This window comes from Manacus candei, unplaced genomic scaffold (assembly GCF_025592945.1).
Source record: "Manacus candei isolate 608988 ecotype Guabito, Panama unplaced genomic scaffold, ASM2559294v1 h1tg000003l, whole genome shotgun sequence".
In the NCBI taxonomy this organism is placed as follows: Eukaryota; Metazoa; Chordata; class Aves; order Passeriformes; family Pipridae; genus Manacus; species Manacus candei.
The window spans coordinates 6,661,896-6,688,006 of record NW_026138051.1 but is presented as its reverse complement, the minus strand read 5'-3'; the positions used below and the strand labels follow the sequence as shown (position 1 = coordinate 6,688,006).

The 26,111-nt window shown below is 39.6% G+C and overlaps 1 protein-coding gene across 2 annotated transcripts in view; it reads right to left on the bottom strand.

The window, feature by feature from the left end:
• The window catches only part of COL4A6 (collagen type IV alpha 6 chain), a 117,330-nt gene that overhangs the window by 51,211 nt on the left and 40,008 nt on the right, over nt 1–26,111 (bottom strand). For both annotated transcript variants that reach the window (XM_051786951.1, XM_051786960.1), the window contains exon 3: nt 24,610–24,693. In XM_051786951.1, coding sequence (XP_051642911.1) covers nt 24,610–24,693 — 84 coding nt within the window. The remainder of the gene's footprint in view (nt 1–24,609; nt 24,694–26,111) is intronic.

The following is a 26,111-nucleotide window of genomic DNA, read 5'->3' as shown; positions in this document are numbered from 1 at the left end:
AAAGTGGAAAGGGTCACAGCCCCTGGCTTTATTGGCTTTCATTGCCAGGCTTTTCCCTAGCCAGACTGCTGTGCAGATGCCACTGGTTCTATTGACAACTATCTTTTACCCCTTACAGGCAAGTAAAGCCTTTTATGGTGATAGGGAAGAGCAGGTATCTATGTCACTATTGCTTCAGCAAAGGATCAGCCAACTGGTTACAATTAAGTCTTTATGTTTACTGAAAATTGCTTATTAAATAAATTATTTGTCTCAGACATCAAATGGGATCACTTCATTTTATCTCATAGTTTAAGTGTTTTTATCCGTTGCTTTCCACATGACAAACAATATGGATGAACTTCCATACACACACACTGGAGTTTATTAACTGAGCTTATACAATTCCCAACACCTGGCTGCAGGCATTGCAGTATGTAAACTGTGTATATATATATATTCAACAATACATATGTGCATATATATCATCTCTCCAACAAATTTGCTAAGATCAAGCATGTTATTACCACACTAATCATAGATATTCCACAAATCCCTTGGGGAAAACAGATGTTGATTCATAGCAACTTCATGGACATCCACATCAGGACTGGTGCCCACAAAACCACAGCTTCTGACTCTCTTTAAGATACACCCTACAACACACAACTTTTCCAGGGATATGCTATGGGCTCGTGAGGAAAGAAGAACATGCAGTGTTGTATGATTTTCCCTTCCACTTATTCCTAGCACCCCACTGAACAAACCAAAGAAGCCAATGTGTTTCTGAAGAACCGTTTAAGTGAACAGCGACAATGAACTTGCTCCCTCCCCCTCTGGCTGGCATTTCCAAGCTGCCTTCCTCATGGACTCAAGTGACAGAAGATTCATTGTTGCAAAAAAATGTTGTCAGTAGAAAATTAGCTGTATTAAGTAGTGTACTGAACAAGTGAAATCTTGCCAGTGGCAGGCCTGTTAAGGCTATTAAAGGGACATTGTATCTAGGAAGGCAGGGAGGGTTCAGCCACATGCTGAAGCCAAACAGACTCCAAACCTCCACAGGGTCTGCTGTGTCCAGATCTGTTAATTTGCTTTGGGCTCCTCTCCAGTTCTTTCTTTTACAACAAACCCATTTTTTTAAATTTCTAACTCCCCTTGCAAGCAAAGGCTGTGAAAAGGTAGTGTTTCCTTAGAGACAGAACAGGGATGTGGGAAAAGAGTAGATGTAGCAGAAGAGACTGCCCATACCAGCATTTCCCAGTACAGCTATTCCTTAGCAGATAGGATGGTTTGGGCTTCCCTCTTGCACTGAGGGGCAGAACCACTGACTGTCACACATCCCACCCAGGCACTACCCATGGGAATCCTGCACAGAGAAAGTGGCAGGAGGAACAGCCAGGAACATCTCAGTGGGCAACTCGCCCTTCCACACACAGAATTCTCTGTCCATCAGCCCCTGTAGCCCCCATCAGGGATTCTGAAATGGAAGACTGAGACAGGAAGGGCAGAAGGGAACAGGGAATCGGTAAGAAAAAGGTCAGAAGTACCTGTCCATTGGCTCACAATTTCTAGTACTACATTATATATACATTTGACTACTTTTCTCTTTCTGCCTGGGAACTGGAAATCAAGCACAGTGGCAATATGTCCTGCTTCGCTGATAACACAGAGATAAGGAGGTAACTCAGAGATAAGGAACAGAGCCAGAAGTGTGATGTGGAAAAGGACCTATGGAAGCCACTTCTGCTCCGGATGATACAGAGAGCTTTCCATTCCCCTCATGCTGTGGGAACAGAGAGCGTCATCTTGCACTAGATCTTCCCCAAACATGACATTCAACCAGAAAACAAAGGAATGAGGATTTAACAGCTTGCCTTTGAATCTTCAAAAAAGTTGCTCAACCTTTTCTCATTACTCTTTGCCTATCAGCAGATATTCTAGTTTGTAATGTGGCCGCTCATATCAGAGTGGTATTTGCTTTACTGCATTTTGCAATAAATTAAATATCGAGGTGAATTTGTTGCAGAGACTGCTTAATACTAACTAAAATAATACAGATTTCTTCCAATATTTGGAATATAACATAGCTGTGTTTTCTCAGGTGGTAATAATATGATAATTAAAAAAATTTTGCAATGATTGTCCTTGTGTTCTCTGTTTCTGAAGAATGTAAAGTGAATTCATTAGAATACAAACAACAGAGATTTGGATCACAAGAGTAACATTGGTATTCTAAAAGCAGATTTAAATGCCCGTATTCATTTATGCCTTTAGGAGTTTCTCTCAATTTGTATCAAATTCCTGAGGAAAAAAGCTTGTAAAATGCTGAGATAACTGAATCTAAAATCTGAACCTTTCCTCTAGCTTGCAATCCAAGTCATAGCCTAAACCTCTTCTGGATTATGATCTTATGACTGCTTTTTTGGCTCACTTTTATCATAGTAGACTGTTCTATTATTTTTCTAATCTAATTATTCTATTAAATTTCACTGTTACACAGAAAATGTGTATCTATAAATTGCCACAAGTTAAGCAATGTTCCAGAAAAACAACCTTGTCTTTTTTCCTTTGTTCTTACTGATGCATTACTTATGCCCCTTTCCCTGTGCAATACCCAGTCTTTGTGCTATTACAACCAAATTAGTGCTTAGTACGATGTAATTCTGCAAGCAAGTCTGAACCTGGCATCTAATCTATGCAGCATGACTACCTCTAAGCCTTACTGTCATATCATGTATTTACATTAATCAGCTAGTGAATAAAGTATCCCTTTTTTGGAGAAAGGAAAAAAAATACGAAACAAACAACAACAACAAAGTTCTCCCCCCTCAAAAAAAAAAAATCCATTTTAGTTACCAGACCATGTTCCACATGCTAAACATTCTGTTTACAAGGGATAAACACAGCAAAACTTCTCATTATCCACTAAGGTCATTCAGCCCCAAAGGATGCTTCTAGTTAGAAAGGCAGGCGGGGAAAGTAGGCCATGCACAGATCTGGCCAGTATGGGGTCAGCAGCGAACAATAGATTCCCTGCAAGCAGTTTCCCCTACATTTTGCCTCCCATAGCCTTCCCAGCATGTTCCTGGCACTTCAGAAAGGTCTGAGCAGCTTTCCTTGCACGGGGTTCTGCTAAAAACAAAATTATCTGTTGGAACAGATAATATTAGTCAAGATTTAAAACTCAGATGGGAACCATCTTATGCTTATTCAAGATAGCAGATTTAGAACAAAAACTCTTCCCACAGACCTGTTACACAGCAGAGCAGAGGGGAGTTTTGCAAACATGTAAACAATTCACTTTAAAGGAAAAAATGGAGTCTGTGAATTCTCATCTTCACATTGCTTGGAAATGTACAGACCAAAGCAGGAGTGGAGGGTAGTAGAGGCCTGCAAATCTGCAAACAACATTTGGCAAGATTCCAGTTATCTCTAGAGGCTTAAGCAGAGCAGGTCCAGGCAAAATTTTATTGCAATGCCTGATAACACAAAGTGCCAGTCTGTCAGTGGCTGGTTTACTGGGCAGTGTTCAGAGAATAAACTGCAGTTAGTAAAAATAACTTCAAACCGAAGTCTGGGAGAGAAAAAAATAGAAGATTTTTCATTTTTCCTATATATGTGTTGCATATTGATCAAGATAAGGACAGAAATGAACTTTTCACCTACTTGAATTCCCACTGGCTAAGGTATATAGAATAAATGATTAATTCCAATGTTGCTTGTCATCACATAAATTGTATGTTTAAGTCCTTGGACATTTACTACGTGGCTGTATTAACACTCCAAAAAGCTTCATTCATTTGTTGGTATAAACCACACTTCCAGTCTGCTTAATCTTTGACAGACAGGTCTCATTGTCCCCAAAATCCCTTGCTACACAATACAACAAAGGCTTAAATGACTCTGTGGGCCTGCTCTGCTACCCACACTGCTCTGCGCTTCCTGCCCATATATCCCTGGAATTCATGACCATGCAGATTACTAAATTACACACTAGGCCAGGGATTAAGCATGGCTCTTTGTATGGGAGCATCTGAGGTCTGGAAGAAGATTTTACCTGTCACGGCCTGTGCTCACTGGGCCTTGATGAGAGACAGAAGGAAGCAGCGCTGCAGAAGATCACAAACACTGGGGTGTGATAATCAGCGATCTGTGTATGAGGACAGGATAGCCTGACTGCTGCTGTCCTGCACACAGGTCTCAGCAGCTTTAGACAGACAATAACCAGCCTGCTACTTCCAAATCAGATCAGCAGCTTCTTCCTCCTTAAAATAAAAGGTGAAAATGTTCCCTGTTCTGACACACGGCAAGCCAGAAAATGGCTTTCACTGCACCAAGCAGAACTGAAATGTCTAAGGGTTAGGAATGTATCCTGCAGTTAAGCAAACATGCCAAAAAGACAAAGGAAGGGGTAAGGTAGCTCACCAGTTGTTTTAATTCAGCTCCTAATCAAAGCTGCTGATTGTTTTCAGATTACTTAAGAGTTACATATCCAAAAGGAAAAAAATAAAGCCAAGAAAAAAAGCTTTGAAATAACAACATAAATTTAAACACCTTAAGGATATTGAGTACTTTTTATCCATTGTTTTTCACTTGAAAAACCAGAAGCCTTCAGTAGGACTTAATCTTGATGTCTAAGTAAGACTGAGAAGAGTAGTCTTCACCCCATTGTTACTCATAGATGGCTGGCAACTCCAAGCTTTGGCTGAGTCTAGTTCAGAAGTTAAAGAATTCCTGTGGCCAGGACAGTATAATGATGAAATCAGGGAAAGTCTGTACAGAGACAGCACATTTGCAACAGCAAATACTGTCATCTCTCAGTTTTTATTGGTTTTGTTGATTTAGCCATACTGGTCTGAAAGATGATATTGCATTTCTCATGGTATTTTGCACTCACTTGGGGCACAGTAAATGACAGGCATTATCTAAGGCCTGAGAGACACAAAGTTCACAGCACAGTCACTTCTATGGGTTTGTTTCAGACAGCAAACTCTGCTAAAAAATAACAAATGGGGACCACAATACAGTGATGCTTTGGTTCAACATCATCCTATTACATCAAAGAGTAGTGTTACTATATGCCAACATGATGACATGTCATTTTAGAGGAACCAAAACCATCCCAGATCTGCAAATAGCCTCCTAGCAGCTCATAAAAAATTGCAACCTCCCAGAAACCCTGGGAGGACAAGCACTGGAAGCGGATCTGGTCTGCACAGACTCAGCAGGACTCTTTGGAAGTCGCTGCCAGTGCTTCTTTTGCAGCCAGAACAGCCACTGTTGAGCTACACAAACTACTCTAAGCCCTTTCCCTAGAGCCATCAGCTAGGGAACAACCATTAGACTGCTGTTTGAGAAAAATAAGCAAAGCATACTTTAAATGAATAGAGAAAAAGGAATCCTCTATTGATCACTGCTACAAACTGGCTTTGTACTTCTTTTGTTCCTGATGTGACTCCAATTTCAGTTAAACCACAGCTAGCTGCACAAATGTTTTTCCATAGGGTATTTTTTAAAGCCTCACACCATGCTGCATTTGCATAGCGTGCAATAAACTGTGCCCTCAGCCCCACACATACATACCAGCCCCCTTCAGACACCAGATTAAGTTGTTGATAATCCCTGTAGGTATTTATAACGATCTATCTTTTAGCCAGCAAGAACAGCAAAACAGTGAATGTGAGCTTATGCAGCCCCTGGATCTGGATCTATGAACCAACATTCACTTGTATGGAATTTTAGATCATATGAAGACTCTGGTGTCTTCTCCCCAACATCCCTACAGACAAATGATGACTGCAGTGAAGGACAGCCCTGATGTCAGACACAGAAGATCAGGCCCAGCAGGCATCAATCCTTCACTGCCATTGCTCTTGCCAACACAGCTGATCTTCGCCTGGCTGAATCAGCATCAGCAGAAATGCTGTCTTACATCTGCCCCTGACTGGAAATGCCAGCTCTGCAAGTGTCTGCCAACCAAAGACTGAGAGGAATCCCGACACTGAGGACGGCTAAAGGGTCAAGGTTTAAAAGCAGAATAAAGGGAAAATAATCTGAGAAATTAAAGGAAATAATGTAAAGAAATACAGAGGAGGCACAGCTGTACTGTCCACCTTCAGTTTGCAGCACAGACTGAAGAGCACACACCAGGGAAGTCCACAAAAGTCAACAAAAACAGTCCTGCATGTAGGGTAAGGTGAAATGTCTCAACTTGTGGTCAGGAAATGGACTGTGTCCTTGTTTCCAACATGAAACTAAGCATTGGAGACTCTTGCTAGTTGGTTATTATGTGAGTCTGGTGGCCACTTCCTTGATTTTACTACTGCTCCAAATGGTAAAGCCAAGAAACAGACTGCTCAGTGGCAGTTCCACAGGTGGCCATGGGAAAGGCAGGCTGCAGAGCCTGCAATTCATTTTCCCAGCTCTCATGCAGGATGTGCTCAAGCACAGGATTTGCATCCTGAACACCGTGATTTTACTTGAGTCTCAAAAGCTGCATCATCTCCTCTTTGCTTTCCAGAAACAACATTTTTCTATTGACATAAGTAACACCCCAGTGTCAAAGCTCTTATCAGTCAACTGGAGTAACAGCTATTTTATCCTGGTAAAGTGAAATTTAACTATCCAGAACCTTTGTATTTGCTGAACAAATAAAAGAAAAAAAAACAAAACATTTTCCTTGTCATTGTGTTACTGGATGCAACAGCAAGCGGGGAAGAAATCTGGGACTTTTATTCTTCAGATTGTTATTTACCAGTATCAAATCAGCATTACTTGTTGTGATAGCAGGTTTTTTCCTATCACTACATCACTCTAGTGTTAACAGCTCATACTATATTTGTTAAAGAAACAACTAATCATTAACACCAACTATTTTCTTTTCGTCTTCACTGAGGCAGTATGTGAAGAGTACATCCTTTTCCAAATATTAGCAGCTTCAAAGGCTTTTTTTTGAGCATCTCCAAGTCTAGCAACCTTCCATGAAAGCAGAAAGATTGGATCCCCCCTGTATTTAACACTTAGCAAGCTTGGAAAGACAACACTATCTTGAAGATACTTTGCACCACTGACTGTAAGTCTATCCAAATTATGTGGTCTACATACACTCAATAAGGGTCAAATTAGTGACCTGTCATTCTTTCAACTAAACAAAAGGATGCTAAAACTTGATCCATGTTGTATCAATTGGAAACAGGACATTCCACAGGCTCAGGTTTTTATGGCTCCTTAACCCTGCTGAGATCCTGCACACTCTGAGAGCACATCCACCCGCTCAGGTACAGCCCACTGGTTGCTGCCCCACTGCACTCCACGAGTCAGCTCCAGGGCAGAGACACCTCAGCTCACTGCCTGAATCAGCCTTCACCATCAGGCTGTACCAACAGACCCTCAGGCTCTTTCTCTGGCTCATGTTCCTCAAGTGTCTAATCCCTGAACATTGCTTGCGTGTGTACTGAGGATGTTTTATTTTAATTACATTGTGGATCCATTAAATGAATCTTTAAACATCCCTATTATGTCTGCAGTGAACACTAAATCCAAATGCTCCGCAGTTAAATGCAGATGGATGGAAATCCAGATCTGGCCTTGTGTCCAGCTACAGTTTGGGATCATTCCATGGTTTTGTCCCAGCTGTGCGCTTTTTTTAAAAAATCAGGCCATTTAATGCTTAGAAGAAAAGTTCTTTGGTGCAAGGCTTTTTTTAATTGTTTATACAAAGTACAACTTAACCTGATGTGTAACTGAGGCCCCAGGCCCTGCTGTACTATAAATATTGAAAACAATCACCAGACCAAAGAAACCAGAGCACAAATGCTCCTTTCAAAAAACGATCCAGTTGGATGGCGTCTTCCAATTCTTCCGGAAATAGTGTTTTACCTCCCACATTAACACAGTTGTTATAGGACAGACATATTTCTAATTTACTGGAATAAATTGAGTCTTCTACAGAGATGGTGTAAGAAATCTCTGTAGTACTTTTAGTAGCATGCAAGTTCAATGCAAGGAAAAAGTAACCAAGTGATAAGTAAGGAAAAAGTAATTGATTGAAATGAAATCTCTTCCATAATTAAATGTTCTGGTTTCAACACAAAAGTATTGGGAAAATCTAATATTTTGCCACTGATATATCAAGAAAATAGTATCTCAAACAGTACCTTGCATGGCAAGAAGCTTAAAAATTAAACTAAGCAGACAATTTGTAAACATACTTTTTGTTTAGTCTAGAATACAAATTTTATACAGCACATACAACTCTTAAATCCTATCCAAACAAACTCAGGGACAAAGTAGTTTTTAAGAGTACACACCTAGAACTGTAGGTTTTGTTTACTTTCAAAACTTGTGCAAAATATTTGGAAATTAATTTAAACATAGGAAGCATTAGCTCAGAATAACCAGAAAAAAGCAAAGCACATTATTAGTCATAATCACATTTCATTTACTAGTCATAACCACATTTCATTACTACTTCATCTTACAACGACAAGACTCCTTCACTCTTGTAATACAGTGGTTAAAACATTAACTCCTGTAAAGCTGAAATGAGATCAAGTGCTGTATGTTTAGCAAAAATTATTAAAACCTATTAATTCTGATAAGTGGTGCTTGCTATGTTTTTTGGAAAACCTGCAAAGTGTGTAACTTGAATAGCTAGTTGTGCTTAGGAGGGAGTTTCTGATACACAGTGGCATTTAGGAGCAAGGGGCAATAGATCTTGGAATTTGTGCAGAGGCCATTTATATTCAAAGCTGCCTAAGACCCCAGGCCACTACAGTTAAGAGAAACAGTTAACAGAATTTTATCTTCACATCTCATGGTGAAGTGAGCAGATATTTGCTGGAGGTGAGTGCTGATCAGACAAACTCTTGCTAGGTTTGCAAAATGACTGGACAGCAGCAACACTTTCAGTGTTGTACAGACTGGGCAAGATGAGAGGGCACCCTAAAAAACATCGTCCATGGCTTAAAACTAGTGATCCCCAGCACAACCTAGGATGACCACACACAAACAACTAGCTTCCACTTTGAATAGCTACAGCTTTCATTCTACACCTGAAGCTTTTCACTCCCACTTCCACAGTTTAAAGAACATTAGGGGTTTTACATATTTCTTCCAGGTGATACAACTGTTAAATACACAATACAATACACAGGCAATCAGTGTTTCAACTCTAAGAACCTGCATTATCCTCTGCAAAGTAACTTCAGGCTATTTTTTTCTGCTTTCTGCCTAGACAGTCAAACTGGTCTTACCTCAGCCTCTACTTCTGGATATCAGATTACATATGTACGGTTACACCTAAAGATGGAAAGTAAGGGCAGATATACAGCCTCTCAAAAAAAGAAAAGGATGCTTTACATAGCCAGCACACCTGAAACACTGTGATCCAGGATCCTATTCACTGACAATTTTTTGCATAAATCTAGAGTAGAATCACCAAAATCAGCCAAGTGACTTAATTCTAGCAACTGGTTTTCACTAATGTAAAGAAAAGACCTCCAGCAAAGCTAAATCAGGGAAAACTGGCATTTCTCTGATATTTTTGACACTTCTCTATTTGAGAAGTGTAAGAATGCAGCAGAACCAGAGTGAAATCATGATCTGGTATTCACCGATATTTTGTTATTCACAATTTTAGAAAGGTACATTTAAAACTCTCCTGCATATACTCAGTAATTCAGTGAGCTCTTAATCTGTAATTTGCAAAGTTGTAGCAAACTTTCCTTAAGACCTCACTAAAACCCAGGTGTTCTGGATCTCCCCAATACAACTATAGTATGAGGTGCAAAGTAAACAGTCTAGTCTGTGTATAAATATTTAGTAAGATGCTTGTGTCTGGAGCAAAATGCAGCTAACTTAGTGTTCCCTCTTTATAATATAAACAGATTAGTTGCATGACACAGTGTTAGTACAAACTTTCCTTGACTATAAACATTTGCTGATGTATTTCACCAATAACATAATGTATAGGAACAGAGGAAGGATTTACTCTAAAGAATGCATGTGGATAAGGTCCAACTTCACAACCTCCCCTCACCTGATGGTGGCTTTTCCTGAAGAATTTTCCTGTGCAACATAAGCTCCTTTCTACTGGCAAAGAGGAATATATGACCCCAGTTAAAAATCAATGGCAGATGCCAAGAGAAGATGCTGTTGTGCTTTATGTATCCCACACAAAACAGATGCTACCACACCCAGGATACTCTGCTTGCTAAGGGACTGTCCCAGCCACTTCAATCACAGACTTGCAAGTCAGATTTCTTAAAATGAAGTGACTTCAAACATGTTCAAGAGATGGCTGAAGAAAAGTTTGTTTTGAAGACCTGATCCTGCAATGTCCTGATTGCCCCTGGCTTTTGTTCATGTTTGTGTCCTCAGTGAGGCTGTCAATGCTATTACTGGATTTGAGTCTGACCATGACAACTTATGCTGAAGGTGACACAAGAAGTGGCACGAAAAGCAGGTTGTTTCAGCCTCCTTCTCCCTCTCTTTGTATTTATATCTCCTGCTCTTTGTATATTTTTTGTAAGCTGCAATGGCTCCCTCACGCTGTCTCTTATTCTTTACAATGCTGAGAACTCACATCCCTAAAGACTCTCATTTCCATACCTGAATCAGAGGGCATGATAACGTAGTGCCAGCAGTGCTGGAAAACTTCCCCTGTGCAACCTGGTTGTGTTCAGCTACTGGGGTGGACTTAATGCCATCAGGTTGAACCAGCTCCTCTCTTTGTACAAGGGGTGACCATGGAGTACACTGAGTGTACTCAGTGCTAAAAGAGGAGGAAATAAGAAGGCTCCGTGGAAACAGGGAGGGTGACAGCAGAAGCACACAGTGAATTGGTCAAGGATATTGGACTGGGAAATCATCCCATCAGAATGCAAGGAGTGATGAGTTCTTCCCACGCCCTCAAGATGACTGGCACAACGGGCACTCCTTGGGCACTCTTCTGTCAGAAAAAGTGAAATAGCTATGTCTGTCACAGCAGGTCACCAGAAAAATCAATGATATTAAGAGATCCAAATCCAATTACTCTTTGGAATGAGGAACTCAATTCTATTCAATTCCAGAACCTTTCTGAGAAGGTTGTGAAAAATCTCAGCCTAGAGTCACAACAAGTATTTGCTAAAGACAACTTAGATGGCACCAAGAGCAGCCAAAAATTGTGAGGTATTGAAAGTGTCTTATTTCATCCCAGAAAGAACTTTCAATTTCTATGTTACTCTCCTTCAGGAAAAGATTTCCAAAAGGTGAGTGGCCATACATTTTCTTGACCATCTCTTGTATTAATTCTACCCATCTTCAGTAAAATCAGAGCATTTTTGTGTGGCCTTGTGATGAAACAGGATGAAAAGACAGTCATTCTCTCAGAGCTTTTTTGTGTGCAAGTTTTCATATGCCAAAACCAGTAATATATTAAAACCATGCTGGCCACAATGCTCCTTAATTAATCAAAGACTGAAGAAAGGCGGTTTCTTTACAGGGGGTATTTCTATTGCTGATCTGTTGAGGGAATGGAAAAGCAACTATAAATCCCATGGAAGCATAAAAGTCTCATAACTTTTCTGTTCACAGTTTACTTTACATCTATTCTCAGGCCAACATTTCCACACCTAAAGTAAGTATATGAGAAATTATAAAGTAAGTATATGAGAAATTATTTCAACTCTTTGTTGAAGTGTATCAACTCACATTTAATAATATGATCATTTGCCACTCAAAAAGCCAATTTTTCACTGTGTGGGTCCATGATTCAACTTAGGTTCTAATGTCAGGCCAAAACCAGAAATTACAGATCTACGGAGAACTGCAGTTCCCTTTTGATTAACTGAATTTCCACCCTCAAACAGGGCGAGGCTCCTCTCTGAGCTAAACTCCATCCATGTGCTCTGTCATTTTAAGTAGCAAACTTACAAGACAGATCAACATTGTATTTTGAGCGTAGACCTGACTCAAGTTGAAGCCTGTGCTTTGCTGGCACCCAGGCAGGCAGATGCAGGTGTCTGCACAGCTGGAGGTGTCAGATAAGTTTGGGTATAGATCAAATGAAAGCACCACACTTGCTCCCACGCAGCTTGGAAGGGACAGGTCCACGTTCCTGGTCTGAGCCATAACACCCCAAATCCCCTGCAGTTCCACAGCATAACTGGTGTGGGGAGCAGAAGCAGTTGCCCCTCTCCAAAAGACAGGAAATGAGAAGTGATGGGAGTTGTGAGCTACCTGTATTCCTGGAGACCTTCCCACAGCCGTGCAAGCCACACATCCTGCCCTAGGGAGTCTCTGACCTACGCTCCTGAAGACAACCAGGACAGCCCCAGGACAAACAGCCGAGACCAGCAAGCCATGGAAACAGAAACAGTCACAGAAACATGAAACTACTTTTCCAAGGTCATTTTGCCAGGTCATCTAAGATTTTTATGGCCACAGTCTGAAGCACTGAAAGCAATCCCTATATTAACATAGCTGGCTACCAAGATAATAACCCCAGCTGTACTATTAACAACGTCTGAACTGGTCATTGCTTTCTTTTCAGTCTCTTCACAATTAACAACTAGGGAACTATGATATCTGTTTGTGCTCATGTAATTACTAGGCAGAAGCCAGTTGTACCATATTCTTTTTAACATATAACAATAAAAAAGTGATTAAAAAAGGGGCTTTAGACTTAAAGTCAAATATTTTAATCTATTAGGTTTTACTCATAAGTAAGTCCAATGTAGAAAGAGGAAATGTGAACCAAATGCTAAGCTTGTTAGTAAAGCATAAGTTAAAAAAAATTATAATGTATATGCCAGACGGTTCTTATCAGAGGTAAGTCACTATTCCTCAAGATTCTTTATTTTTGTTTGTCACAGTTATTTGTTTCTATGTGCTGTTAAGACAGAGGAAATTTAATTAAGTGCAGGATTATTTAACAAGGATGTTATTTTTTAAAATGAAACACACTCCCACTTCAATTTCCCTTGTGCCAAGAGATGTATTTACTGAAAAAGTATAAGATGGAAGAAAAGAATTAAAGACTCTGTGTAAACTGCATTTTCCTCTGCAGGTTTTTAAATGTTGAAACACCATTAAAATGGGTACAACAAGCACCACAATCACTCAGAAGTCATTAAGACCTTTCATGAAATAAGAACAAAAATCTCAAACCCATTTTGCAAGGGCAAGAAAACCACTTTCAAACATTTCTGATGAGGGACTGCAAATGACAGCCTGGGAACATGGCAAAATTGTGCTGCTCAAAGAGGAGGTCTGGAAAAGATCACAGATCTGGAGGTTTCAAAGAAGACTATTACACAAAATGGAAGGATCCTTCAAGCATCATCACTCTTGAGGGACACACAGCTTGATTTTCTTTCCTCCAGGGCAAACTACATTGTGATACATAAGACAGGAAAAATCCCAGTGTTCCTTCTTACTCCCTGCCCGTTCCTGTTTGTCCATGTCCTGAAGAGAAAATCTTCACCTCTTTAAAGTATTGAACTGATCAAAAACTCAACATCAGGAATTTGTGTGGGTTTCTAGTAGCCAGCTCCCAGAGCTGCCTCCCAGGGTAACACCCTGCACTGGAACTCAGTGAAGTATGATGGACTCTGTTCTGAAATGCCACATTGACCCAGCGTGGTCACAATTGAGTATCATTTGCAAAATAAAGTCTTAATTTTGCAAAGGAGATAGGGTTTACAGAACTGTACTTCCTTCAGCTATAACATCCTGCCAACACTATATGGAGCATTCACACAGCTTCTTTAAAACAAGTGTGAAGAAAAATACTGAGGAGGTATTTCCCTTGAAACCGCTTCCCTTACACAAAGTTCACATAAAATTCATGAAAATGGTTGTTTGAGCAGTCATTCTTAGAAGCCCAAAAGCAATCTGCTTTGAAGGTTTGAAAATTAAAATCCTGGCTTCCTTATACATGTTGGGAAATCCCTCAGTAACATCAGTGGAACCCAGCTTTCCTCTTCAGTATAGACTGAAGAGCTGATAATACTGGTGCACAATACAATGAAAGCATTAGACAGAGCCCAGGCACTGCTTATAGCAGGCACTGTCTTAGCAAAGGAAATCAATCTAAAGGCACCTAAACGTGGCACATCTGGCACGTGCTTCTGCAAGAAAAAATAATGCACAATCCAGCAGCTACATTTAACTCTGTGAAGGAAACCCTGACTATTTTTTGTTACCCAGTGCATAAAATAAAGCCACTGTAAGCAGAAATACTATTTACCCAAATGTTCTCAGGAGTTAACGCACATTCTGGCTGATAAAAGAGAAGGGAATGGTTAGACTAGATTAGTTCAGGTTTTAGTCCTGATGTTAGAAAAACAAGTGAAGTTTAATTACTTCACTGCTCTGGAAAAAGTCTGGAGATAACACTTATGTCATTTATTGTTTCAAGAGAAAACATTAAATCTCGGTAAAATTGCCTTTAAAGTCCCAGGAACACTGATCCAAGCCTGCAAGAAACCACTGGGTGTCCCACTGCTAGTTTTGTAATGCTTTTGGATTTACAGCTCAAGTGCAGCTGGAGTTATACAGGGAATGACCACCTGCTGCCCTGATTTTGCATGCAGACTTTATTTCTTTATTTTGAATTTGCTGTGAGACAAGCTGGGCTATATTTCCACTGCTAAGGATCTTCCAAACGTTGACATCCTCCAAAAACATTTTGTACTGTTAGGAAGATATGCCCTGATTAAAACGAGACAAGACAACCTCTTCTGCTATCTTCTCTTTCAAATGTCTCTAAGTTTGGATAGAAAATATACTCCAGAAGAAGTGATTAACTATTTTCAGAGGTCTCTTATTAAGGAGTACAGAGTGTTAACTTTTTAGAGTTTTATTTCAAACTATTTTATATGAAGTCACCTACTTCCCTGAAAATACTGTTGAATAAAAGCAACAGATTTCTTACTAAAACTTGAGGAAACATAGAACTAAAGTAATTCTCACAGAGTGAAAGCACTTTGGAGCACCAACTGTCTCCTACTGTATGTTTGTAACTGCCCTGCACTGCAGGACTTCCCTCATCTCAGCTGGATCCTCAGTCATTAGTCATCACAATAAAAGAAATGCCACAATATCATGTATGTATTCAGAACAGACAACACAGTAAGTATAAAGGGAAATGAAGCTTCACAAAAAAAACCCCCAAACCTGTTTAAAAATTTCTTAGAAAACACCCATTACCTGTATTTCTCATATAAAAATATCCTGATTTACATTCCAGCTGTTCCCAAAGTGTGATTCATGATGCCAGGGTAAGCAGTCCTCAATACATTTGGGGAACTACATTACACTGTGGTTCCAATGAGAGTGCTGATAAACATGCACTGTGATGCACAGGAAGGGTGAGGGGAAGCATCACTGCACTGCTCCAAATCATTGAGAACCAGTTTGTTGTACATGTGCCAGCAATTACCTGTTGAAGTATACAAGCTGTAACTTCTGCACTTTTGAGAGTGATGTCATTGTTCATCAATCCAAAGGAGCCATCACTGCAGTTAAGAGTTCAGGTTACAAAGAATAAATTAACTATGAACAAAAACCATCCCACTTCACTGAACAGGATTATTTATATTTCTTGCAACTCTTGGGGGACAGGACACCCAGACCCAAGGCACCTCTTTGGTTCTGTGACCTTCGTTCACTATGTCTAACACAGAGGTAAAGTCTGAACATTTGCTATATATAGTGCCTTTGCCTCCCAGAGCAAGGGAGCACGTACACTCCTAGAGCTTACAGTTGTTTTTACAACAAAATCTATTCCCTAAGTGCAGCAGTTGCAGCAAACACAGCTATGGCAAGAATATCCTGGCTGATGTATTTCTTATTCTTTTCCACATTTAGGAATTTTTATTCTGTTTTTAGAACCTGACAGGAAATAGAAACACCCAGACACACAAGCAGGCAGATGGTGCTGTCTGGCAATAGAGATGTGAGCAGAACAAATTTGGTGCTGAGGCAGATTTGCCACTGTGCTAAAACACATCACAGCTTCAGGAGCAGGTGAACAGAACACAGCTCAGCTACCCAGTAGAACAAGTTCTGCTATACTGTTCCAGCAGAATATTATGGATATGAACACAAAACTAAGAGATCTGTCTTAAAGGATAGCAGCTTTATAAAACTTCAAAACCCAAAATTTAGCAACCTTAGTGCTGAACACTAGGTACTAAAAAATTCTTCCTTTCCTGTACACTGAGAATTCAGCACATGCTGAGTCATTTTATTAGACAGCTTTCTTTGATCATTTAAAAAAAGTACATTAAGCTTTAAGAGACAACCAGATATTTCTTTTTAATACTCCTTAAAAGTTGTGCATAATTTGTAATGGATTTATTATGGATTAAGCCCAGAAAATTTTAAATTACTTCAACTTTTTGTTTATTAATTTTGATAACATTCTGCTGTTTATTAAAAAAGACCAAAAATGCCCCTTTCAAAAATCACCCATTATGAATAAAGACATTTGTATCTATGCTGCTTTTCAGACTACTAAAATGTTCCTTTTTCCAAAACAAGTAACTGAATGAAATACCTGGTCCAACTCAGGTATCCCTTTCTTGTTACAGTTCACAACTTCCCTCCAAGTTTAAATTTTCTCTGTTGGCAGTTCCACAGAATGTCAAAGAGCATGTAATGTGTCACTCATCAAATCAGCTTAACATTGGATAGTTGTGAAAATAGGCTTGTTCTATCAATGGATTTATGACTTATTAGAGAGCAACAGCTAAAATGTCTCTAATCAACAGCTTAAAAGGGAGGAGACTGACAAACACCTGAGTATTCCTCCCACTTTTGCAGAATTAGGTCAAGGGAAAAGTTGATATTCTTATTTATCTTTTTTTACCAACATCTCTCTTTTGTCACACTTGGGAGTCTTTCATACAGGACCTTTTAGAAGCTGCCATTTTCCCCTCAGCCATGCTGCACTCTCATACCTACATATGAGCTGCACCATTCCTGCCCACTGCTCCCTCATCCTTCCTATGGGCTAAGTGCTCCATCATTTCATAGATATTTTTATACAATTTACACTTATACCCAGATTCTCAGCCAGACCATCCATATCCTGCATGCTATTATTTCTTCTCTTATTCCCACTATGTTCTGTCATTTGGATGCTCCTTTATTTAGCAAAAAAAAAGTGCCATCATTCCCTTTCCTTCCTTTCTTTCATGTTCTTTGCCATCCAGTGTTCAGACAGTCAGCCCTGCCCCTTTCCTGCACACAAGCAAACATACACATTGCTCATTCACAAGGAGACAGCTCCTGCACGTTCTCCTTGCCTATCACTGATGAACAAGCTATAGCTTGTTATGTCTTCTGTAATTTATGACCTCCTACCAGGAAAAGCTGCGATTCACACCAAAAATACTGCACATATTTCCCAGAAAGCAGGGATTGACAGCCTGGGAGACCCATGCATTCAGCTTTCCTTCCAACTAATTTGCACTACAGCCTCTTTTACCACTACAAACACAGTTTTGCCTGGTGAACCGTCCTCATTGTGTGCTCTCTCTGGCTGCAGGCTCCATGACTGGCGGACTTCCTGCCTATCTGTTGCCTAATTAAGTTTGCTTTGTAGTAATCCCTGCTGTCGGCTGTTTTCCTGGCTCACCAATTGGCCAACTTGACTGGCGGCCAAATCTCCTCGAACTGGGCCTTGCTCATGGATTGGTTCTGTGATCCTTCTGCTTCCAAGGCTGACTTACTCAAGAGATCACACTGAAAATCTCTGTCACACCTTTCACTCACTGCCAACGGAAACTCTTTAAAAAAGACTCGTGTTTCTGCAAAGGGCACCTCTTCTCATTTTAAGAAGCTTAAAAAAATAATTAGTACCAAGGATATTCTGAAAAAAAAAATCACAGTTAGAAGATGGGCAAGTTTTGGAATGGGCTGAAAGGAGAGAGGCATGAAGAAAATTAAGTATTTAAAAGAACTTAACCTGGAGAAAAAGGCTCCTGAGACACAGCAAATGCCACACACAAATTATAAAATATGTGCTGGAAGAAAATACCGGTTGGGTAATTTTAACACAGGATATAAGTTACCCCTTCTTGTCTGTCAACTGCTTGGAGAGGAAAGTCTTGTGCCATTTCTCAGATGTAAGAGAGCACTAAATATCTCTCTTCAACTGAGATATCATTGCAGGAATAATCACACACAGTTCTACAGCTTTTGTTAAGCAAAAACCCAACTAGACATTCATGTTTCAAAGACACATGTTAACATTTGCTTTTCTTGTCCTGGGCAGGACACTAGAGAGTTCATCTTCCTACAGGAATTCTTAGCTGTCTTTTTGACTGCAAGGTGGACTGGCTGACACAAAACAATTTTAAGAACATTAACAATTCTCCTCCTAGAGTACAAATGCATAAACAAGAAAATCTGAAGGGTCAGTGTTAGTCCTGTTCTAAGGAGTTATGTGGCAAGCAAAACATCACAGATTCATTAAAACCTCCAACCTATGGCCAAGAAAGACATGATAATTTTTATGAAGAAAGAATTTGGATACATGTTTTTACTCTCCAGTATTTAGGAAGCTGGGGGGGGTCGGTACTAGGAAACTCTTGTTGAATTCTGTTTTGTCCATATGGATCAAATCTGTAGCACAACTTATCACTTTTGGTCTTGAAGAAAGTGGCACAGATACAAAGTTAGAACAGAAGGTCGGTTGTGGCAGGGGTCCAACGAGGGAGAGACAAGGCTAGTCTGGTTCTGTCTTCTCATCTGTCCACACACATAAACGAAATCAGTGGGAGTGATGGCATTGGTTCCAAGGGGAACAGTACATTCCTCGTGCAGGTTACCAGTGGTAGCCATGGCAGCTTGTACAAACATGAAATTATACAGCACCTATTCCCAGGGCAACATGCTGGCCCCCTCAGCTCACAATGTCAGAGTCAGAACACAGAGTCACAGCACACTCTGCCTTCAGATGGGGATTTATCACAGCACGAGGCAGAGTGATCTGACCCTGCACCAGCTGACTACATGACTTTCAGTGCTCATCTCAGCTTAAACACATACCAGTAACACCTCACTGCTGAGAAGCTCAATTTGAGAAAACCAGAACCTTTTTTCAGGCTAGAAAGGAGAAAGAGCAGACATTCACTTGGTACAGTGAGACTACATAACTTCTTCTCAAGGTAAGACAACTCAGAGCATTGTAGGATGTGCAACAAGGAGCTCTGTAAATGCTCCATTTGCTTCCAAAATACTGTAAAGACTTTAAAATCCTGGGTTACAGCTCACAAGAAGCACAGTTACTTGAATGGTGATGAATACTTCTGTACTGGGCTTTTCCAAGCCATCTGGAAGTGCTCTATGGAGCACAGTTGGAGGACCCATGTTCTGGTTCATTTCAAAAGTAAACACAGGTCCCCACTGCAATTACAAAATCTGCTGCCCTTGCAGGCAGATTTAGACACAGTTTCAGGTCACAGAGTCACCTCAGCCACCCTGGTGACACAGAAATGCCATGGATTCTGGTTAGTTTTGAGAGCTGTGGCAATCTTCTTATCGGGATATGTTTCCTGGAATATATTTAGCCTCATTTAGTGCACGTGTCCTTTCAGACCAAACTGCAAAACAAATCATGGAAACGAGATTTGCTACCAGAGACTCCTCGGTTACCCTGCTTAAACACAGTTGTTCACCATGACTGAATTATACAATGTCTGTAAGTAAGATAAGACAGGTCCCTTCCAGAAGTCCTCAAAGAGAGATGATGTAAGACTGCACATACCAACAGGTTTGGTCTTGACACCCATTGCATAAGGAATCCTTTCAAATGCAATGAGATGGGGTTTATTTATGCAGTTTTAGTTAGTATATGGTGTGGTTCTCATTAGAGAGCTAAGCTCAATGTATTTAGGTTGGGTCAGGAGGGCATGTAAAATAATTGTTTAATGCTACATTTGGCAAAGTTAGTTTCATTACTTAAAAAAAAAAAAGAGAAATCTTGGCAGTTGTTAAAAAAAGCAGCTGGCACGTAAGTTGTTTGACTTAACTATTACCTCATTTTCTTTCAAAATATTGCCAGAACTTCTTAATGACAGCGAACAGATGGTCAACATTTTTCAATGTTATAGATAATCCTCTTCCTAAACCAAATGATGGCATTTTTTGTTTAACCAGAAGGGAAATCGAACAAGAATTAGACATCATTTACATATAATCCATCTTTACAAAAATAACTACATAATGATCCCAGTATTACCTGTACCAGGCTGATTATCCATGGTTAGTGCATTTAGCACTGTTCATATCTTGGCATTGTCAGTTTGAAGGAAATGGCAATATCTCACAGTCTGGTTTGATTTTAACTGGTCAGCCTGCAGGCCATGGATGTTGAAATGGCATCACTTATGTCCTACAGTGCTTGTCAAGCCAGGTAGTAGAAAGCCACATAGAAACAGAGGGGTTTGAACAAACTGCTTAACAGAATTTTGTCTCCAGCAAATAGGTTTGTGTAAAATCCTTCTGCAAAAACAATTCATTTTGTTGGGCTTACACTTCCAAAGAAATGGTGTTTCACCAGGAAATCCCTAACTGTTCCAAACAGAGGGACTAACCAACCAAAGCAGAATTCAGCAAACCTCATAAAAAAATACAAGTTATACTTATTACAAATTTCATAGCAAAGAAACATCAACCAATCTTCAACTAATTATCACAAGGGAGACACTCAGTAGACCCAGTATTAAGTTGAGGGGATGAGTTCAAGACAGAAGTTAACCTAAGATGTCTTGCCAATGCGACATTAGTTTATCTGAGATAACAATTAGATTAATCATCCAAAGTTCTGACCTCAGGTTACACTGCTCAGTGCGTGGACACTGAGGATCTGTCTATCTTTTCTAGCTTGTTTGATCTGCAGTAATTCTACCCAAAACTCTTTGATTGCCCAGAGATAAATTACACTACATTCACTATTATCATCTTAACTTCAGAAAAAACCTGGGGAATCTCATGTATCTCTGGGTGCACTAACCTTTCATTCAGACAGCAACTGCATTTTTGAGCAAAATCTCTCCATCTCACTCAATCCCTCCTACTCACAATGCTTTGCTTCACCCTGCAGTGTAAACTTGGACTACACAAATAGGATTTTGTTTGAGTGGGACCAGACTCAATTCAGTGTAAAGTGTTCACAATGTCTTCAGAACCAACTGCCTCATTCTACAGATACATCCCTTCCAACAGCACCCGTTGCTAGAAACAGTCTCTGTGTGGATTTTTTCTGAGACAGGACAGAGGTTCTGTAATGTCATTAATAGTTTTCTAATTGATCATATCATCATGTGTTAAAAGGCTTTAAAGAACACATGATGCATAAAAAATATATACATTATTTGACATGATTACATATTACAGGGGAAAAAAAAGAAATATAATTAGTAACATCAAGTTTCACCAATTTACAGCACTTCCAAGCTGTAAAAGCTGCCTGGGACACAGTTAACCTCAGTAATTTCTGAAGTCTTGGAAAAAGTTTCTACATTTTTTTCCCTTAATTTCTATTTTGGTGGGGGATGATGAAAAAATGAAAGATTAGCTCCAACACATGCTGAGCAAAGTTTAAAACGAACTCTAATATTGTTATAAATTCCAAGATAAGTGAACAGGCATCAGGAGAAGGTATACATGCAACAAGGACTGTGTCTGCTAGTTTATCTTTGTAAGTGTTTGAAAGTAGTTGACAGCATATAAAAACAAAAAAGCCAACATTATTATAAACAAATGCAAAATGAGCTGCAAAATGAAATGGTGCAGGCTGCCTACTATTTAGTGCTTCTTGATACTCTGCAAGCATGGAAAATGCCTCCTGGTCCCTGCTGACCTCTCTGCAGTGCATTTCTTAGCAAGAGAGTCACCAATACAGCATGATATTTTCAAAGGGCATTATCTCTGCCCATAAACTGTGGGCAAACAGTGAGAAAGTGGAATGAAAACCACTGTTTTAAACACAATAATTTCTTCTGACAGTCCCAAAAATGTTCTAGCTGTAGATCACTCACCTGCACAATAAACGTCACCCAACAGCCTAAGATGGGTACAAGATAGCAATAAGGCTTTTCAAATTTAATGTAAGTATTTGGACAACTAACAGAAAGGAAATTTTGCTCTTTTAGGAGATGTGCTTACCAATCTGCTGGGAGAACTGTCTAAGTGGCTGCTGGACAAGTACTGTACCACCCTTCCTTCAGAAAAGAATCTCAATTATTCCACAAATTGCTGACTCGCTTTATAGAGATTAGTCTTCTAATAAGCTCACTCTTCAAGATAGAGAGATTATACTGGCTTGGGTTTTTTGGTTGAGGTTTCTTTGCGGGTTTTGGTGTTTTTTTAATATATCTTGAACATGCACTAACAGTCTATAGCAAAAACAAGAACATGGGGACATGTGGGTTCTACATGTCTACATGCCAATTCTAGGAATATCTTTCACTAATCAAGCAGTTTTGACATTTTTATTGCCCAAATAAATTTTTTAAATATCTGGTCAGAAACAAATTCATCACAGCTTGATCTGAAGTGCATTTGAGGAGGACATTTAAGGACACTGCCAATATTATTCTCATTAAGCTGTCAGCTTATTGTCATTATTCTTGTGCTTTTTAGTTATTTCTTTTCTTTAAAAAGAAAGCTTAGCTTTGTTCCGATCTGTTTAATTGTGCAAAATTGACAGCTGAAACACTTTTTTAAACAAAATATGGACTCAGGGCATTGGCAAAGTCCCGTCTCCCATTTGCCTTTTTGAACTTAAAGGCTTTGCAGCAGTGGAGAAGAAGCTAGGCAGGAAGCCAAGGAATTAGCCTCGGGCTGTACAGTGTCCTGCAAGAACCGAGCCGTGCTGTAGGATACATAATCACCCCATCCGCTTTCCCAGTTCAGCCAGTCACCTCCTTATCCTCTGGCATGGCAGGCCTCCAGTAGCTGCCTGCAGATGTCCAAGAAGGTGTCAGCAGGGCTCAGTATGGCTTGATGGAAGTAGTGTTGTAAAAGGGAAAGATTACCACTCCCAGCAGACAGTTTGCTCCACGGACAGGTCTCAGTAGGATGGAACACGTGTTTAAAGGACTGAAAACGCCTACTGATACAGGTCACGTAAGAAACAAGCTAAAAGCCAAATGAGTTCTCAGGTCAGCAATGAAAACAGCCTAAAATCTTTGTGACATCTTAACAAAAGAGATGCCAAGAGCTCAAACTGCAAGGTCAACAGCGTTGTGGCCAGTTCAAACAATCAAGCTGAACCCTGGGAATGTAAAGAGACAGAAGAATGATGCTCATTGGCATCTAAAGGTCAAAGCATTTACAGGATATTGTGTTCCAGAACCAAACGAGGTCTGTCCCTTACAGTATCTAATCACAAAAGGTGTTGAGCAATTGGCTTTAGCTTGTATTCTAGGTTATGTTGAGAACTTCCTTGCAAAGTTCTTCCACTTATCTGTTTAGACGTGTTTTTGCTCTGCCACATGATGAATTGAAAGAATTTTTATACTTCCAGAGCAAACACATCATCAGTTATCAATTAAGCATTCACGCTCAACTCTGTCTGCAATTAGGAAAACATTTAAGCCCATGCTGACAATCATTTTGAAATAGCAACATTTTCCTAAATTCAGTCCTAGAAAGTAGTGCCTTGAATACACTCATACTGTGTCACTGAAATAGAAAGGAAAAAAAAATCAGGACTGCTGGTGTTTAAATAAGACTTAATTTCTTTTGTTTTCCCACAAAGGATGAGTTTTCAATATGATTTCAGGAAGAACAACTGATTTATTAAACAAGACAACTGGTATTATTTCCCTCCTCCTCAAACCTTTTCAATTCTTCAAGTACCTACAATGCAGCTCTTTCCTCCTTTCATCTCCATAACCAAAATCTCTAAGATTCATTTTCATATGTGCTAAAATACTTTAGAGCTTAAGATAAAATATTAAGTAGGTGGTGTCTGGACCAAAATTAACAATGTAATTGAAGCAGAGTGAAGTCAGTAACTCCATACCCTAAGACAGGAGAAAAGCAGCGGCGTTAAGATAAAACTCATAGTCTTTTCATATAATCAAAGGAATTTAAAAGATTTTTACAGAAGTCTTGCTTGAACATTTGGTTGCTTCAAATGCAGGCTTCAGACAGAGAGGTTTTAGCTACACAAATGGCTTTCTCAAAGGGAATTGCTCAGACTCACTCCCAGTTATTGTTCCTTCACAAACAAATGCCCAAGTCAAAAACACTTCCACAACCAGAAGCTATTGCAGTAAGGGCTGGGCAAAATCTGTACTGGAAGCCACACTACTTTGATTTTCCTAATTTTAATTGTTGTAATCTACTTCAAAACTGTCTGACTTCTTTTGAACTAGGGCTCAGATCACAGAGAAATGAGATTCCATTGAAGACTCATTGCAAAGCGAGCAATTTGTAAACCTATAGAAAGGCTTTTGAAATCCTGGCCAGGGACATTTGAAATGCAGCTGGTCTTCATCATTTGTGGTTTCATGAGGTCATTAGATTGAGAATTACACATATTAACTTGGGGTTTATTTGTTTATTTATAAAAAGATTGATAAGAGACACAAGGACAAGTTGTATTAGTGAAAACAAACTTACCCGTGCACCCTTCTCTGGAAAACATTTGCATCCGGCGCTGCAATCGCGGCCCCCACATGGCCCACTGTAGGACTTCTTTCCACCCTATTAAAAAAAGAAAAAAAGAAGAAGAAAATTGAATTTCAAAGCTAATTGCCAGCTGAAGATCTTCTTTAATTAAAACGCTTGGTTTTGGCACTTTTCACCTACATTGAAACATTTGTTGTGTGAATTCATTGGGAAGTGGTCAAAATATAATTACATTTTAACTTCTCCATAACTGGGTCATTTTCAAAATCACCAAATAAACAGAAAAAGTTGGGTTAGAAGTTGTTTGAGGACGAGTGAATTGACACAAGTTGGTTCTATTCTGCAAGGTGATGAGTGCTCCCCAGGGCTATCAAACCCATAAAAATAGGTGATGTTTTGGGATCCCCAGCACACCATTAGACTAGGATCACTACTGGTAACTGCAACTGGGGCCTCAGCCACCCTGCATACACAGATATCTATATTAGTAGGAATTACCAAGACACATTTCACTTTGGGATCCTTCCACATTTCCAAGAACAAGAAGCTGCACCTCTGAGTCACGAGAACAGAAACTTCTGGATAAGAGAAGATGGTATTTTAAACTAAGAACAGATGTGCAAGGAAGACAGCAGGAAACCACCATGAATTTGGATTTAACTGAAAATATTTTCTGAATTTACTGCACTAGCATTAGTTATTTCAAGAATAATTACAGTATGTAAATCTGAAGTCCCTGTATCACAAACTTAATTCCCAGCTAATAGAGACTGTGTCAGTACATTAAGGTTAGCTACATAAATTTAGTTTAGAGAGCTTGACCCACTCCCACACTCAACCACTTTGAAATACTGGGCTGCCAAAAGCCTTGTAATGCTACTGACAACATTGTAAGTCCTGGAAAAAAGGCTAATTGAGCACTGTAATTTAGTCACACACTAAGAACACCTCTCTCTAAGGAAACTTTCACTGTCCAGCATGCCCAGGTACAGTCCCTATGTTTTGGAACTCTGACAGGAATAAATATAAAGCTCCTCATATCAAGGTGACCAAACTAAGTGCTGAAACAAGTTCAGACTGGAAGTGAACATTTCCTTACTAAAAGCATTCACAGGAAATATTTTTAAAGCCTTTAAAATTTCCTGACATCTGTCAGTGAGGAACGTGAAAAATGAAAAGCAATTCATGCAAGTTTCTCAACTTTTGAACTTTTTTGAATCAGCTTTCTCAGAGAAAGTTACTAATCTGATATCACTTGATTAGTGTTCTGCTAAATAAAAATCCCTCTATACACCCAGATGTTTACTCCATTTTGCTAAATTAAACACCTTCATTTTTAGAATGAACAGATATTTTAAAAAGCCTTAAATCCAACCTCCCATACTTCCCCATCCAGAAAGGAGCATTGTCTTTTGATGTAAAATAGTCTTAACAACCTTCAAGCAATTCTAAGAGGCATCGAGCATAATAAACCCAAGCAAACGCTACTTTTG